The sequence below is a fragment of the Hyla sarda genome, chromosome 1, assembly GCF_029499605.1.
Source record: "Hyla sarda isolate aHylSar1 chromosome 1, aHylSar1.hap1, whole genome shotgun sequence".
Classification (NCBI taxonomy): domain Eukaryota; kingdom Metazoa; phylum Chordata; class Amphibia; order Anura; family Hylidae; genus Hyla; species Hyla sarda.
This window is the reverse complement of record NC_079189.1, coordinates 610,145,445-610,161,060: the sequence shown is the minus strand read 5'-3', so window position 1 is coordinate 610,161,060 and position 15,616 is coordinate 610,145,445. Positions and strand designations below refer to the sequence as shown.

Below are 15,616 nucleotides of genomic sequence, written 5' to 3'. Positions count from 1 at the left end.
CTTCTGTACACATGACCCTGAAACTAGGTTGAAAGATGAATAACGACAACATAAATAATACAAATTACTGACATTGATTACATTCTATAATTGAGGGCCCACTAAAACACTGCTTGCCACTTTCTCAGTATGTAGATGTATTTCTTCATCTTACCTGCAGTGATGACGATCTCTTGGACAGCCCATATGCCTGTAAACTTGACAAGACTCCAGTGACTACCTTACCTGTAGACTTGACAGGACTATATATAACCAGTCTGCCTGTAGATGTAACAGGACTTCGCATAAGCGGCTTGTTCGGAGACGTGACAGGTTTTTGCATAGCCACCTTGCTTGTAGATGTGACAAAACGATCCAAAACCACATTGCCTGTAGCTGTGACAGGTCTTTGCACAGCCAATTGCCTGTAGAAGTCACCAGTCTTATTGAAACCAATGTTGCCTGTGACAGTTTTTTTCACAGCCAAAGTGTCTGCAGACATGATAGGTCTTTTCAGTAACCAACATTGCCTGTAAACATGACAGTTCTTTTTGTAGCTTCAGTGCCTGTAGACATGACAGGTTTTTCAGTACCTAACGTTGCCTGTATATGTGACAGGTCTTTGTGCAACCAGAGTACTTATAGATGTAACAGTTTTTTTTCTGTAACCAAGGATGCTTGTAGACGTAACAAGACTTTGTGCAGCCAATTTGCCAATAAATGTAACAGTTCTTTGCGTAATGTTTTTTTTCTGAAACTATGGCAGATTTTTGTGCAACCTGTTTGCATGTAGACATGGAAGATCTATGCGTTACCAACTTGTCTGTTGACTTAACAGGTCTTTGTAATCCCCCAGAACACAATATCATGACAAACACCTACAGATGATACTATCAATACTACTGTCTGTCGCGAGCCCAGTTCGTGACATTGTTTTCATCAAGCTGTGGGACTGCAGTGACAACTTTGAATTTAACCAAACTGATATTTTAGATAAATTGTAATAGAAAACTGTGTACAAAACTTAAAATTTGACCATCCTGACTGCCAGTATTCAGGAAATAAGTCAGAACTCGAATGCAGCTAGCTTAACACAGCTAAGCTTGGACATGTGACTCTGTAGATCTCCAAGAGGTTGAGCTGTGACTGATCAACAATCTTATCGTGTGACTGTGGGATAGTTGTAATTTACCCTAACATATTAGTGATGCTAACATATCAGTCTGAGCACATCAGCAAGGCAACGTGAACATTAATCGTATGACATTGTAATTCCCTGAACTGTAACCAGCTTCATTTACCTGCAACCTAATAGAACATGATGCGTGAAAGAAGCTGAGAATGTGGCCAGCTTTAATACCTGAAAAGACAGCAAGATTTGACTGTCTACAAGTATGATCGGCCTGACACATGTGACAATTAAAAGTGACGTACTAATGTGACTGCGTGAACCGCAACAGCCTGAATTGCTGAGGCAATGTAACAGTAGTGATAATGGACCTACCTGAACAAGACAGTTCTGATCACGTGAAACACAACAGTAAAACTGTGACTGCCTGCAGACATGACCAACCTTATCGACTGAAATTATGACAGACCTGATATATGAGGTAACTAAGCCTATCAAGACCACCTGCAACATGATAGACCTGAAAACTTGAGAAATGTGACAACAAACAATGTCATAAGATGCTTAAAACGTGACCCACCTGCTAGAGAACCTTATCAGTACGGCTACTGACAAACTGAAACGTAACGGACGAGCAACATAAAAAACCTAAGTGACAGCCTAACAAGATAGACCTAAGAAGCGCCAGCCTAAAGTAATGTTCCAGCCTAAAATAATAACAAGCACTAAACACCTCCAGTAATGGTATGTGACCGCATAATGCACAGACCTAAATGGATAGATGATGAAAATGTAACATTACCGTGACCGCTAGAAGCATAATAAACCAAAGTGCATAAAAAATTATGCTAACGCTATGACGGCAGGCTAAAGCTAACAGATCTGAGTACAAGAGAAATATATTATCAATGCTGTGATGAAAGACAGAACTTTTATTTTCCTTGTAATGTTTACACAGTATATAAATATATGTATGTAAAGGTGACTTATACATGACACGATCAGTAATTATGTGGCGTAAGCACAGTAAATGTATGTATTGGTTATGTAGTGACAAAACAGTCCTGTACGCATGAAACGTGTCATCATGGCAGCCTAACTGTAAGAAACCTGAATATATCAGAATTATAACAGTGCTTTCATGACTGAAAAATCAAAGTACATTGGTTTCATGATAGCAACTATTGTGACAGTCTAAATATAAGCAAAGAGGTAGCACATGACAAATGATAATACTAACTTAGCAGCCTAACTAGCGTAACATACCTAAGAACATGATATTCCTGGCTGAAAGGTAACTAAAAATATTGTGACTGTCTAATGACGTGAGATACCTGAACAATGAGCTATGTGGCCCTACCGAATATCAGGTTAGCCTGAAGACCATGACATACCTAAGCACATGAGAAACTTTAAAAGTAAATTACATTCCTGACAACCTGAAGCCAGAAACACATGACTGACCCTATAAGCCGAAACAGTGACCAACTCCCCAGCGTTACCACACAAGACATCTACAACAAGTTAGGAGTGCCCTGACCCATGTGATGCCCGTACACGTGTTGGTGCTGTATACACAGAATAAGTATGTATTAGCGACCTCTACTTGGTATATGTGTTGATAACGTGTACACAGTTTCGGTGTTGGTGACATGTTCATGGTATATATTATAAAAGTATGTATGGTTTGTGTAACGCTGCTGGTTGTTAATCACCAACGTACCATGTGTCCTGGTTCTTACCAGCGTCAGGTGACATCTTCCTTGCCATGTGTCTGCTGTGCCTACTGGTCTTCCTGCTCTGGAGTGTCTCCTACTGCAGTTCCTGCTCTGTCCTCTAGGGTCCGTGCGTGAGCTTTGCCTGAATCTTATAGAGAAACAGAGTGTAATCACAAATCTATCCCCCTCCAATCCCTGCCAGGCACTCCCTGTATAAACCTGCTCCATCTGATGCCTCAGCAAGTTTCTGTTTTCTGCATTGCTAGGTCTCTGAAGCCTGTCTGTCTGCTGATTCTGTGTTCCTGACCTTCACCTGTTTTCTGTACCTTGCCTTTGTCTCATCCCTTGGAACCTGACTTGTCTCTCCTTTGTATGAACTTGGACTGTCAACTGTGTTCCTGTCACCAAGCAGCTTGTTCCAGCCAGTCTGCACCTGTAGCCATCTTGGCTAGCTTGTTCTCACAGCATCTGCTAATAAACACCTAATCTTCTCTGCTGCGTCTGATGCTATATTTAGTTTCAGTTTGCCCAGTTTGCCTGCCTAACCAGTTGTCATTTGCGGCAGAGTGGGTCCACACCTGTGTAGCATTACAGTATGAATGTTATGTATGTGACATATCGGTCTACTTGGTATGTGTGTTTGCATACCAAGAAGATATGGTACAGTGATTTATGCATAGTATACATATGTGACATACATGGAACATACCTGAAATGGATGGTATTAAATGCCCACTGGTGACATATACATGGTATATATAAAATTGGTGATGTATGCATGGTATATGTGAACGAGTAAAAGTATATATAGATTGTGGTCTGATTGCAGTGAAATTATATTATAGTTAAAGGGGGTACTCCGGTGCTTAGACATCTTATCCCCTATCCAAAGAATAGGGGATAAGATGCCTGATCGCGGGAGTCCCGCCGCTGGGGACCCCCGTGATCTTGCACGCGGCACCCCGTTTGTAATCAGTCCCCGGAGCGTGTTCGCTCCGGGTCTGATTACTGTTGGTCACAGGGCCGGCGACGTGTGATGTCACGCCTCCGTCCCCGTGTGACGTAACGCTCTGCCCCTCAATGCAAGTCTATAGGAGGGAGCGTGATAGCTATGACGCCCCCTCCCATAGACTTGCATTGAGGGGCAGAGCGTGATGTCACACGGGGGCGGAGGCGTGACGTCACACCCCGTCGGCCCTGTGTCGCCGGTAATCAGACCCGGAACGAACACGCTTCGGGAGTGATTACAAACGGGGTGCCGCGTGCAAGATCACGGGGGTCCCCAGCAGCGGGACTCCCGTGATCAGGCATCTTATCCCCTATCCTTTGGATAGGGGATAAGATGTCAAAGCACCGGAGTACCCCTTTAAGATAATGGCCCCTTTCAATGCGGGTTACTTTCTACTTTCTTTTTTTTTTTTATAAAACTGTTTATTTGTAGTTTTTACAATTTTACAAAATGGTAACAAAGGAAAATAGAGCTAAGGTATAAAGACAAAAATTGAAATTAAAACATATCAGTGTCATGTATATATATAGCAAAGTTATGACATCACAATAACAATGAGTAGCATTATCACAATGCTTCAATATACAATACATGCTATTTAATTCTAATTAATTTTTTTTTTTTATACCTAATTAAGTAAGTCGATAGAAAATAGATTAAGCTTACCATTCTACACATGGCAAGTTAGCTTAACTACATGACCAGTATAACCGCCTTGCTGAACATATTCCATTTTAAGTAAAGAGAGAAGAAAAATAAAAATAGAAAAGAAGAAAATGAAAAATAAAATAAAAATAAAAAAAAATAATCAAGAAAAAAAAAGGGTAAATCGAAAGGAAATAAAAGTAGTTATAGATAAAATTAAAAAACACAAACTAAAAAGACAAGCTGCATGATCCCCTTCAACCTTTTGGTAGTTTTTTATTTTATTTATTTTTTTAATTACTTTTTATTTTGTCTATGGTGTTCTTGCTATGTGTCGTATTCATCCCACAGCCGCCAAATTTCATAAAATTTCGGCAATGAGTCTTCTAATGACGCTGAAAAATATTCCATTCTTTTCATTTCTCTAATCCTATCTAGTAATACATTTATAGGTGGAGGTGTACTCTCATTCCACCAACTAGCTATTACACACTTGGCTGCAGTCAGGATATGTAATAAAAGTCTAGTCTGTGTTTTATTAAGGTTTCTAGGGAACATATTCAAAAGGAATATAGATGGATCTAAAGGTAAATGTATCCCCAAAAGACGCCTCACTAGGATTCCAATGAAATTCCAATAATCAGCCAGGGCAGGGCAATCCCAAAAAATATGTGGAAGCGTACCCCTGGCTTGTTGGCACCTCCAGCATAAGGGTGGAACCTGGGGAAAAATGTGATTCAATAGATCGGGTGTATGGTACCAAAAGGTGAGTACTTTATATTGATTTTCCCTATAATTTATACAAGAAGAAGATTTAGCTGCATTTGACCAAATTGTCTGCCATTGTCCAATAGTTAGAGTCTTACCCAGGTACGCCTCCCACTTGTCCATATAAGAGTGTCGTATTTTAGCGATATCCTGTGGTATTAGTAACAGAGAGTAAATGCCTGATATAAGCCCTCGAGTCGATGTGGAATTTTTACATAAAGACTCAAAGGGTGTCATAGGAGGAAGGGTCGCAGCTGAAGTAAGGGAGTTCGGTTGGGTGCACACATCTTGATATAGTGAGTATGATGAATCTGGGAGATTATATTTGGACTGCAAGTCTGAGAAGGGGATTAATGTACGTCTCAACGGGTCTATCAGATCCGTCAAATACAAGAGTTTAGCTGACAACCAGTGTGTGACCACATCACTCCTGTAACTAGATGGGAAGGAGGGATTAGATATCAGTGGGGTAAATAGAGACTTTGGTGATTTAAGTCCATATGTTGACCAGGTTGCCTCCCACACCTTAAGTGTTAATGCAGTAGACTTGAGTATTTTCTTAGGAATTTTGGGTGTCTGCCATGTCCAGATTAAGGAGCTAGGATGGACTGGTGATATCCATTCCGTTTCAATTTCCAACCATTTATGGGTCGGTTTAACTGCAGTCAGAGAAGGAATCCTTCTTAAGTGTACTGCTAAGTAATATTTATATACATCTGGAAACGCCAGACCTCCATATGTTTTAGGCATAGTTAAAACTGCTATAGGGATCCTGTGACGCCCACCCTTCCAAATGAACTTAAGTAACATCGATTGAAACTTCATTAGGGCCCCCTTAGAGATAAAAATTGGAAGAGTTTCCATGATGTACAATAATTTGGGAAGTACTGTCATCTTGACTGCTGCAACCCTTCCAAGGAGGGATAGAGGAAGTGACTTCCATTTGATCAATAAGGTGTTAATCTCCTGGACCAAAGGAGGAAAATTATGTTTAAAGAGAAGAGAAGTGTTCGGTGTGAGTTTAATGCCGAGATACTTCAAGGTATTCTCTTGCCATCTATAATTAAAATTAGATTTAAAAATTTCCAAGTCTCCAGGTGAGATATTGATTGGCAGTATTTCAGTTTTATCTGAGTTGATTTTATAACCAGACATTTTAGAATATTTTTCAATGACCCTAAGAAGGTTGGGTAGCGACGTATGGGGTTTGGTCAATGTTAGAAGAACATCGTCCGCATACAACGATATCTTAAATTCTTTGGAACCCAACTTAACCCCTGTAATATCAGCATTTCTACGGACATATGCTGCTAGGGGCTCAATGCTGAGTACAAAAAGTAAAGGGGAGAGGGGGCATCCCTGTCGCGTCCCATTGTAAATTGGTAGGTATTTTGATGTTGCATGTTTAAGTCTTACTTGGGCGGATGGTGTTGTGTATAGGTTGGAGACAGCCGAGAAGAACGGACCATTTATTCCAAATGTGCGGAGAGTATTCATTAAAAATGGCCAACTTAGCCTGTCAAAGGCTTTCTCAGCATCAAGGCTGATAATTACCCCGGGCATGTTGGTCTTGTTCAACATATCTATTATATCCATATTCCTTCTCGTACTGTCTCCCACCTGCCTAAAACCCACCTGGTCCCTGTTGATTAAAGAAGGGAGAACCACCCTCAGACGATTCGCCAATAGTTTAGTAAATACCTTTAGATCCGAATTAAGCAGGGATATTGGTCTGTAATTTGCACAGTCTGTTGGATCTTTATCTGATTTAGGCAGTACGGTAATATATGAGCCTAGCATGGAGGAAGGTACAATTGCATTCAGCATAAATGAATTAAATAAAATTTGCATGTGTGGAGATAAAACTTCGATAAAAGTTTTGTAATAAGAGTAAGGTAGGCCGTCCGGTCCAGGAGATTTACCATTGGGTAGCTGCTTAATTGTATCATGGATTTCATCCAAGGTGATCGGGGAATTTAAAATTTGTAAGTCAGACTCCTTAATCCTCGGTAAGCCACAATTATCCAAATAATTTTGAAGAAGAGAATCTCTTTCCTCGGCTGTGGGAGGTAGGGAGGAAGGTAAATTATAAAGTTTAGCGTAAAACTAGGGCTATAGACTAAGTGACCACTATTATTTTTTACTGCAAAGGGACTAGATTGTGAGGGCTGAGAATTCAGTTGAGAGGCAAGCAGGGTGTGTGGTTTATTGGCCCTAGCATAATATTTGTGCCTGGAGTAGGAGACCAGTTTTTCCGCCACATTCATCTCCAAATCCTTCAATTCATTACGTATCTTAGTTATTTTACGCAGTAGTGAGATTGTGGGGTATGTCTGTAACCTAATCTCCAGAGCTTTTAATTTGTTTTCTAGTTCCACTGTATTCTTTAGTAGGTCTTTTTTGAGCTGGGAAGCCAACGATATACATTGACCTCTTATTACTGTCTTATGGGCCTCCCATAAGACCGAACAAGATGAGACCGTCCCTATATTTTGTTCAAAGTATTCCTTAATGCACGCCCCCAATCTATCCCTATTGTCCGCTTTCTTCAGAAGAGATTCATTTAATCTCCAGTGACAAATTCTTCTTGGGATGGAAGGGTCGGCTAATTCCAACATGATCGGTGCATGATCCGACCACGTAATCGGGAGTATTGTTGAGGTTTTGGTTAACCTATAGGCCAGGATATTCCCAAAGAACATGTCGATTCTCGAGTGTGTTGTATGTGGATGGGAGTAAAATGTATATTCCTTAACATTAGGTTGAAGGGAACGCCATAGGTCATATATATGGTGTTTCCTTATAATCCTACGAAATAATTGAGATAAGCGAATTGTATTTTGTGGGGGTATTGGGTGATTGACCGACGTCCTGTCTAATTTTGCGGAAAAGGGAAGGTTAAAATCACCTCCTATCAAAAATGTTGTTGGAGGCAACCTGGACAACTTGTTAAGTACTCTACTTAAAAATGGAATTTGGCTATGGTTGGGTGCATATAGATTGCAAAGTGTCATAGGTGAGGAAGACAAACGGCCGGTAAGAATGATATATCTACCATGTGGATCTAGATAGGTAGTGTCAACCTGAAAGGGACATTTAGAGGAAATCAGTATGGCAACACCCCCCCTTTTCCTGTCTTGATTAGCTGCATATATCTTTGGGTACTGTTTCAATGCAAAATTGAAGGAGTTTGGATCACAATGGTGAGTTTCCTGTATAAAAGCTACTTTCTACTTTCTTACTATTGACCTTTTACTAATAGGTGTTCCCAGGGTTGGGATTTAAATTTATAACAGGTCCCCTATTTGGTGTGATGGACGCCTGCAGTGTAGCACATCGTGGGAAATTATTTTAACTATAAAACAATTAAATATACTGTTACGCCGAGCGCTCCGGGTCCCCGCTCCTCCCCGGAGCGCTCGCTACACTCTCTTCACTGCAGCGCTCCGGTCAGATCCACTGACCCGGGGCGCTGCGATACCGCATCCAGCCGGAATGCGATTCGCGATGCGGGTGGCGCCCGCTCGCGATGCGCACCCCGGCTCCCGTACCTGACTCGCTCTCCGTCGGTCCTGTCCCGGCGCGCGCGGCCCCGCTCCCTAGGGCGCGCGCGCGCCGGGTCTTTGCGATTTAAAGGGCCACTGCGCCGCTGATTGGCGCAGTGGTTCCAATCAGTATCTTCACCTGTGCACTTCCCTATTAATACCTCACTTCCCCTGCACTTCCTTGCCGGATCTTGTTGCCATTGTGCCAGTGAAAGCGTTTCCTTGTTAGTTCCTAGCCTGTGTTCCAGACCTCCTGCCGTTGCCCCTGACTACGATCCTTGCTGCCTGCCCCGACCTTCTGCTACGTCCGACCTTGCTTCTGTCTACTCCCTTGTACCGCGCCTATCTTCAGCAGTCAGAGAGGTTGAGCCGTTGCTAGTGGATACGACCTGGTCACTACCGCCGCAGCAAGACCATCCCGCTTTGCGGCGGGCTCTGGTGAAAACCAGTAGTGACTTAGAACCGATCCACTAGCACGGTCCACGCCAATCCCTCTCTGGCACAGAGGATCCACTACCTGCCAGCCGGCATCGTGACATATACCAATTTCCAAGTAAGGGGAAAGCACCAAAGAAGCTCCCATGTAAAACTACAGCTCCCAGTAGGATCATGGCTGTGGTAAGATAATGCTGGGTAAAGCTGTGGTTTCACTATTCATGACTGCGGAACTAACAAGCGACTACATCGCTGATAGGGCACAGTCAGATAGAACAGACTATGGTATCAGTGACTCACAGGTGACGTTTTCTCTTTGGTCTTTTCTTTTTTTTTTCTTCTTCTTCATCTCGTGCAGACACTAGGACTTCTTCTAGCTACACCTTCCCTCTGCAGAGTTTCCTGCTTGGTTCCTCACTTTGTCAGCAGATTCACATTCTCTATATGAAGACAATAATCATTATAACCCTACCAGACACCTGAAAATAATGATACCATACACTGTTTCTTCTCAGTTTGGCTGCATCTCTGTATTGTCCTCCTTCATACTCCTCTGTCCCTCCAGACCCCTTAGTCCTCTTCCAGACCCATATTTCCCTTCTACCTTTAGACTCCTTTGTCTCCCCCCAGACCCCTTAGTCCTCTTCAAGACCCATATTTTCCTTCTACCTTGAGACTCCTCTGTCCTACCCAGACCCCTTAGTCATCTTCCAGACCCATATTTTCCTTCTACCTTCAGACTCCTCTGTCCTCCCCAGACCCATAAGTTCTCCTTCTAACCACTAAACCTCCCCCAAGTCCCCACTGTTCTCCTCCTCCTCCAGACCATCTGTATCCTCATCCTCAAGATCCCTAAGTTCCTTCCCCCCCCCCTACAAAAAAATGCTCCGTCCTTCTCCAGACTTTTCTGGCCTCCTACTCCAAGTCCCTAACATTCAATATTCCCTTATTGATCACCCCTACTATCGCTTTGCCCCCTTTTGAGACCTTAGTGTCCTGCAAACATGAAAAGTGCCATATTCGGTTGTTCCCCCTATGCACTTTAGACATTGAGAGATTAGTTGGTGCCTGGTTCACCGACCTTTGTGTAACTTCCCCTTTTTAGAAACATGGTGGGAACATTGAGTCAATGTGGCTCAGATAACTCCTCCTCACTGTTTGTCTTCATGATAATTATCTTTTCTGCTTGCATACAACATTCCACATGACTTCTCCTACTATCTAATGACTTCTACAATATTTTTTTTTCACAGCTTATGAACCAGGCTGAAAATATGAACAATATTAATACTCCAACGACAGATGTGAGCGGTGATGAGCAGTATAAGGAGGACATTCCTACAGGGAAAGATCTGATCTATATTAATGCTACAGACATAAAGGAAAAAGAAGAAGAGGCAGATGTGAGTGGTGATGAGCAGTATATGGAGGACATTCCTACAGTGGAAGATCCAATCTATATTAATTCTACAGACACAAAGGAAGATAAAAAAGAGACAGATTTGAGCGGTGATGAGCAGTATAAGGAGGACATTCCTGCAGGAAATGATCTAAACCATATTAATGCTCCAGACATAATTGTAAAAGAAGAAGAGACAGATGTGAGCGGTGATGAGCAGTACATGGAGGACATTCCTACAGGGAATGATCTGATCGATATCAATGCTCTAAACATAATAGTAAAAGAAGAAGAGACAGATGTGAGCGGTGATGAGCAGTATATGGAGAACATTCCTACAGTTAACCACCCAGGTGAGTAGTAACCAATAAATACAGAGAAGAGTTACAGATTCTACTCAGTCACCAGCAACAACAATTATGTGTAGAATTCTGTAGGCTCTGTGTCCTGTCGGTCTTTCCTACTGTATGTTTCTCCGTTCAGCAGGCTCTGTCCTGTCACTTCAGGCAGGACTTCCAGTGTGGGCAGTGTCTCTGTACAGACAGGAAGCTTAGAGAAGTTAAAGCCACGGGGGGGGGGGGGGGGGGGGGGTGCTCTATCTTGGAGCTACTATATTGGGCAGTATGGGAGCCTACTACTCTTTGGGGGCACCGAGGGGGCCTAACATCTATATGTGGCAGTATTAAGGCCTAATACTATATGGGGCAGTACTATACTGTATAAGGGAATAATACTATATGAGGGAAGTTTGAAGACCTTACTACTATATGGGAGCACTGATGGGGCCTTACTTCTGTATAGCGGCAGTGTTGGGTGCCCAAATACTATATGGGGTCACAAAGGGGGCCTAACCACTATATGTGTGGTCAAAAAGGGAACTATTACTGTGCGGGGCAATACATACTAGGAGCTCGTAAAATGATGGGGATTAGCAGATTCTGCAGAAACAAATTTTGGCCAGGAGAAGTCTTCGTGGCTGTCTTGGTCAGATAAAGAAAAAAAGGAAAAGTGAACGATTCCGATCAGAGAAGACGGCCCCATTGAGTCACTGGACAATGCAAAAATGTGCCCGACATGAAAAAATGAAAATGCTAAATTAAAAATTTCCTGGGTCGTTAAGGGGTTAAAGTTATTACTCAAATATTATATATTCTGTTTTTTTTCTTGGCAGATGACTGTACCAGGAGATCAGAGGAGAATCTTAAATCTTCAGATTATAAAGCAGATGATATCACACAAGATACATATGAAGAACATTCCATTATCTCAGCTACATCCTCTGCCCTTCACAGCCGAGATCTCTCATCTCATCCTGTTATACAAGTCCGACCTAAAGATTCATCTCAGTCTGTTAAGCAAAATAAGGAGAAGCCATTTTCATGTCCAGAATGTGGGAAATGTTTTACTCACAAATCAGATCTTGTTAAACATAAAAGAATTCACACAGGAGAGAAGCCATTTTCATGTTCAGAATGTGAAAAATGTTTTACTCGGAAACCAGATCTTGTTAAACATCAGAGAATTCACACAGGAGAAAAGCCATTTTCATGTTCAGAATGTGGGAGATGTTTTACTGAGAAATCATATCTTCTTAAACATCAAATAACTCACACAGGAGAGAAGCCGTTTTCATGTTCGGAATGTGGAAAATGTTTCACTCAGAAATCAAATCTTGTTAAACATCAAAGAACTCACACAGGAGAGAAGCCATTTTTATGTTCAGAATGTGGAAAATGTTTTACTCTAAATTCAATTCTTGTTGAACATGTAAGAACTCACACAGGAGAGAAGCCATTTTCATGTACAGAATGTGGAAATTGTTTTACCCATAAATCACAGCTTGTTATACATAAGAAAAGTCACACAGGAGAAAAGCAATTTCCATGTGAAAAATGTGGAAAATGTTTTACTCTGAAATCAGATCTTGTGAAACATCAAATTAGTCACACAGAAGAGAAGCCATTTTCATGTTCAGAATGTGGAAAATGTTTTACTCTGAATTCAATTCTTGTTGAACATCAAAGAACTCACACAGGAGAGAAGCCATTTTCATGTTCAGAATGTGGAAAATGTTTTACTCTAAAATCTGTTCTCATGAAACACCAAAAAACGCACTTAGGCGATGATTCATTTTCATGTTCAGAATGTGGAAAATGTTTTACTCAGAAATCAAATCTTGTTAAACATCAAATAACTCACACAGGAGAGAAGCCATTTTCATGTTCAGAATGTGGGAAATTGTTTACTCAGAAATCAATACTTATCAGACATCAAAGAGTTCACACAGGAGATAAGCCATTTTTGTGTCCAGAATGTGGTAAATATTTTACTCAGAAATCAGTGCTTATCAGACATCTAAGAATTCACACAGGAGTGAAGCCATTTTCATGTTCAGAATGTGGAAAATATTTTACTCAGAAATCACATCTTGTTAAACATCAAAAGGCTCACACAGGGGAGAAGCCATTTTCATGTTCAGAATGTGAGAAATGTTTTACTGAGAAATCACATCTTATCAGACATACAAGAATTCACACAGGAGAGAAGCCAATTGAGAGCAATAAATGATGCAGTTAACACATCTATATATTAACCATGTACATAGGATATCTGACATTTATACATATATCATATACTGCATCTCCAAACTTGTTCCCAATTGTTAATAAAAGTTTTCTTTTAGAACTGAGTCACCTATCCAGTTATGTCATCATTATCATCTGTCATTACTGCCTCCATATTACACAGGTCGGATGGAGGAACAGGGTAAGTAAGGGTTAATGTTTGTGGTTCTAACAATAACTGTACAAGGATATATAAGAAGTAAGGAATATATGAGATAAGATCTTCCAGCGCACACAGCTGCTGATATGGGGATTGGGTGGATGAGGCTCCTCGGGGGAGGGGTCACTTGTTATGCGTATAGGGGAGCATAGTCCTAAGGAAATAGAAGGTGGGTATAGACAGAGGGGGCGGAGCCATCTCACATATTAATAGAAATGGTGAGCAGTGTAGGATACTGACAGCGTGTTAAGCAGGAACTCTGCTCCTGGGATTCTCTAGGTGTCGGTGCACACAGCAGCAGGGCCTGTAGTTTCCAGTAGTTTGTACATATAACAATGAGCGGCCCCAGGATTGTGGGAGAGAAGTGACGGCTCAGTTACCTCTTTATGGTTTCTATGGTGACTTCTTTGTGTCTTTATATCTTGGATGTTTCTTTCTGTCTTTTATTGAGCACATGGAGTAAACCTCTGCACATCAGACACAAATCCAGGTCTCTCAGAGAGTTCACCGACTTTTTATTGTAACTGTATCTAGTACGTATATTCACGGAAATTCTTATTATGATGCTGGGGGGGGGGGGTTGGGCTGCTAAAAGTAAGGCAGGTCCGTGGCAGAGCAGGACGTTGTCAAAGCTTTCACTGAGCTGGGCACTTCTCACCTTCCCTTGAAGGTAAGTATCCTTGCAATCCACAGCCATCTGCACGTGGTAGCCACAGGGTGTTAGGAGAAATACCTTATCACTTCGTGATGCCAGGGCACCGTTATCCTATACACAGTCCCAGGTTGAAGACAGCTTCTCCTGGGCCAGACACAGGGAGTAAAGGAACACACCGACGTCAGGTTACGGATTAACTGTCTTTACTGAGCTGGGTGCAGATGGTATTACACAGACAGACATTTGGTATTGGGCGAGAGGATGCAGCATAACCCCTTGGGAGTCCTGTTGCCTTACTGGGACTTATGGTGCTTTCACCAAATGGATTGATACTGACTTGTAAAATGGGTAGATGAATCCTGGTAGGTAGGGTTCTGTCAAGGTATTGTAGCCTTCTTGGCCGGGGCATGAAATTCCACCTTACGGGTGATCCTTGAAAAATGACCGGATTAAGTAGATTTGATTTGGGCCTTCCCTTAAGGCTTACACACCTTAACCATACTGTTGCTCAGAGTGGTCTAGACTCAACAGTGACTAGCGCTGGACTTGGGCAGCTCCACCCCACTACACTATATGAGTGAGAATTTAGGGGTTCCCATTGGCAGGCAGGGTCACATGGGGTTTACACAGCTCCTCTCTTAAGGGGACAGTAACACATGAATAACATATATACAGATAACAACAATAGAATGTATTAGAAAAATATGCAAAAAAAAAAGGCAAAAAAAGTATTTAGTCAGCCACCAATTGGCAAGTTCTCCCACTTAAAAAGATGAGAGAGGCTGTAATTAGATTCATAGGTATAACCTCAACTATGAGAGACATAATGAGAAAAAAATCATAAAATCACTGTCTGATTTTTAAAGAATTTATTTGCAAATTATGGTGGAAAATAAGTATTTGGTCAATAACAAAAGTTCATCTCAATACTTTGTTATATCCCCTTTGTTGGCAATGACAGAGATCAGACGTTTTCTGTAAGGCTTCACAAGGTTTTCACACACTGTTGCTGGTATTTTGGCCCATTCCTCCATGCAGATCTCCTCTAGAGCAGTGATGTTTTGGGGCTGCCACTGGGCAACATGGACTCCCTCCAAATGTTTTCTGTGGGGTTGACATCTGAAGACTGGCTAGGCCACTCCAGGACCTTGAAATGCTTCTTACGAAGCCACTACTTCATTGTCTGGGCAGTGTGTTTGGGATCATTGTCATGCTGAAAGAACCAGCCACGTTTCATCTTCATTGCCCTTGCTGATGGAAGGAGGTTTTCACTCAAAATCTCACGATACATTGCCCCATTTATTCTTTCCTTTACACGGATCAGTCTTCCCGGTCACTTTGCTGAAAAACAGCCCCAAAGCATGATGTTTCCACCCCCATGCTTCACAGTAGGTATGGTGTTCTTTGGATGCAACTCAGCATTCTTTCTCCTCCAAACACAACGAGTTGAGTTTTCACCAAAAAGTTCTTCTTTTGTTTCATCTGACCATATGACATTCTCCCAATAGCCTTCTGGATCATCGATATGCTGGTTTAAGCAGGGGGACACA

The 15,616-nt window shown here is 41.8% G+C and overlaps 1 protein-coding gene across 8 annotated transcripts in view; it reads left to right on the top strand.

The window, feature by feature from the left end:
* Nucleotides 1-15,616, top strand: part of LOC130297722 (gastrula zinc finger protein XlCGF26.1-like) — a 100,006-nt gene that overhangs the window by 63,831 nt on the left and 20,559 nt on the right. For 7 of the 8 annotated variants that reach the window (XM_056550529.1, XM_056550514.1, XM_056550547.1 and 4 more), the window contains 2 exons: nucleotides 10,482-10,980; nucleotides 11,799-13,310. In XM_056550529.1, coding sequence (XP_056406504.1) covers nucleotides 10,482-10,980; nucleotides 11,799-13,195 — 1,896 coding nt within the window. In that variant the 3' untranslated portion in view covers nucleotides 13,196-13,310. Of the gene's footprint in view, nucleotides 1-10,481; nucleotides 10,981-11,798; nucleotides 13,311-15,616 lie in introns of those variants that run through there. The other variant, XM_056550558.1, reaches the window with a different exon arrangement.